Raw genomic sequence first — 2,542 nt, forward strand, 5'->3', positions numbered from 1 at the left:
AGATAATTCACTGTGTACAACAATTTTACATCAAAATTCTAGGCCTTAGTCCCTTAATGAGATTAACACAACCGGAGGCTTAAGAAAGGCCATACAAATTGATTAGAAGCTGAAGGGCAGCCTATTGAGATTATGCATTCTCACCACTTACAAGGAATACTTCATGAAAGTAGAGGACAAAAGCTTCACAAACATATAGGTAATATAGACAACCAAAGGAAAAATGAAAAAAGGAAAAGAGGTTATTAAGCTATTTAGGATTTAGTTGTACCTGGCATACCAAAGTCATCACATATCGGAGTTCCATCAACATCAGACCACTTATTTTCTGCAATATGTCACGTCAAATGGGTAATTTCTCTACAACAATGATGACAGAAATATAAAGACAGAATGTTGTTATGTCATATTGGACAGTACAAGATAGAATTATGAAATAAATAAATATAAAAATATTTTTTGTTATCCTTCTCAACACTGTCCAGAGGTATAAAGAAAGAAGTCATACCATGACCAGAAAAAAGAATGTGTTTTGACATGTATGATCCAATATCAGTTGTATCTTCCAATCTCTTCCGTTTTCTTCTCTTCATTGCCCTTTTCCTACGATATTGGGATTTAAATGGTAAAGACCTTGAGCCAGATTGTTCAACTGTCAGTTGATCTATTGACATACGTTTTCTTCGTTCATGTGCTGCAATACACCTGTCATACTTTGACGCCTGCAACTCTAATTCCTTTATTTTTAATTCTGTCCATTTGCACCTCCACATCAGAGGATGTATGAAGTTTCTCCAGTGAGCAGTCAACTTTTTCTTCCTGAAAGAAGTAAATGAAAATCAGCTGAGACAATTTATTCGTTATTATTACTCGAGTACGGTAAAACCAGATGTTAGCGAATTAATTTGCTTTATTTTTAGTCATACATTTAAAATAGAGAGACTCCATGTATTCCAGCATTTATACCCAATATACGCTAAATGAAGACAAGTTGATATCACTATACTAGACAATGGACAAAATCAAAGGTTCAAAAGAAATAAACGGAGTGAAATGGAGGAATCCATCCAGCTAAGCTCCAACCATGTGGAGATCTTTTCTGATGTATCATTGTCTTTCAATAATTAGAAAGTTTTGGTTTATGAATTACTGAAATCTAACTACTTAAAATAACGCAAAATACAAAAAAGTTCTCATGAAAATATTTAAACTAGAAGAAATTATATATAAGAGGGACAAATCCGCACCTCATTGGAAATATACCGTTAAATGCATCAAATGGAGGCATCACATCATTGTCGCCAAAAAACTGTGATTCAACTTCAGCATCACTCAATTCAGAACTATTCCCATTTCCAGAAGTGGTGTCGGCGAATGAGCTTGAATATTCAGTTGCATCTGGATCCAATTTTGCAACAACTTCTTTTTCCTTGGCATGTGCATATTCAATTACATCAACAGAAACATTCTCCGTATTCTTTGGATCTTCAATCTTCTCTTTAGACATATTTCCCATTCGACGGTTGGTTTCTTGAGGAAACTTGGACCGTTCAAACGTAAATATCTTACGATAATAACAGTATTAGATTCATCTTTTATGATCTACATGGAGCCAGAGCCCTTTTATATCTCTGTTCAATAAGAAGAAAGACAATCGTCAGAACCAAAGTTATATAGTTTGGAAGATAAAGCAATTATGATGAGATAAAGATTAACCACCCAAGATTGTGCACATATTGTAACATCCGAGGAAGAATCATTATAATCCATTTAATTATCATAATCAAAGCCAGATTTAGTCCAATTCAACTAGAGTTTCAAAATCCATTCCCAAATTATGGAAATAGCACAGAAATAGATTAATGCCTCCAATAGGCTTTCTTAACTTGTAAAACTGAAAATTCTAATCATCGAAAAACATGTTTGAAGTAAAATTACATAGAACAAGTTAGTATATAATAAGTTCATATACATCACAACAAAGGAGATTACACCAACTGAGAATAACTTAAGAAAAATTGAAAACATAGATGATTGAGCCCCCTGTTTGGTACAAATTCTTTAAACTCATTTTTCTATACTCATTTTCAACCACATATTCTCCAAATAAAAAAATTTTGAAGGTGGACCCATAGCTTTTTCATAATTTTTAACTACACATTCTCCATAAAACCTTTACACAAAATAAATTCTTAAATAAATTTATATCAAACAGGTCGTTCATTGTATCTTAAGTAGACTTATAGAAGGTTTGTTCACAAGAATGCAGTGATTCCATAACATAAACCGAAATAGTCTAATATGATTGCTAAATTTGATTCAATTCTGCCTTCCATGAGCTTCAGTAATGAATATAATGGTGACAAAAATTTCATATAGTCTACACCAAATTTATTAGGAATAAGAATTATGTTGTGGTTAATAGTTTTGAATTTTAACTTCTCTCTCCTAGTATCAAAAGAAACAGAATATTGTAAATAGGGGAAAAAAATGAAAAAAGAAAAATGATTCCTCAATTGCTTAGATGATCGATTATGACTCC

The 2,542-nt window shown here is 32.4% G+C and overlaps 1 protein-coding gene across 1 annotated transcript; it reads right to left on the reverse strand.

Annotated features, from left to right (window-relative positions):
- Positions 1 to 12: 12 nt before the first annotated feature.
- On the reverse strand, positions 13 to 1,632 carry LOC111393583. The gene is made up of 3 exons (XM_023019189.1): positions 1,248 to 1,632; positions 509 to 819; positions 13 to 328 (listed from the first exon to the last, which is right to left on the reverse strand). The coding sequence occupies exons 1-3, from the start codon at positions 1,514 to 1,516 to the stop codon at positions 255 to 257; spliced, it is 654 nt and encodes a 217-aa protein (XP_022874957.1). The 5' UTR covers positions 1,517 to 1,632; the 3' UTR covers positions 13 to 254.
- Positions 1,633 to 2,542: the final 910 nt, after the last annotated feature.

The sequence above is a fragment of the Olea europaea genome, chromosome 4 (assembly GCF_002742605.1).
Source record: "Olea europaea var. sylvestris chromosome 4, O_europaea_v1, whole genome shotgun sequence".
Classification (NCBI taxonomy): domain Eukaryota; kingdom Viridiplantae; phylum Streptophyta; class Magnoliopsida; order Lamiales; family Oleaceae; genus Olea; species Olea europaea.

Coding starts and splice junctions, on each gene's coding strand:
- LOC111393583 (XM_023019189.1), bottom strand. CDS start 1,516: ATGGGAAATATGTCTAAAGAGAAGATTGAAGATCCAAAGAATACGGAG. Junction 820..1,247: donor AACGGTATATTTCCAATGAG/GTGCGGATTTGT, acceptor TACTTCTTTCAG/GAAGAAAAAGTTGACTGCTC. Junction 329..508: donor CATTCTTTTTTCTGGTCATG/GTATGACTTCTT, acceptor GACATATTGCAG/AAAATAAGTGGTCTGATGTT.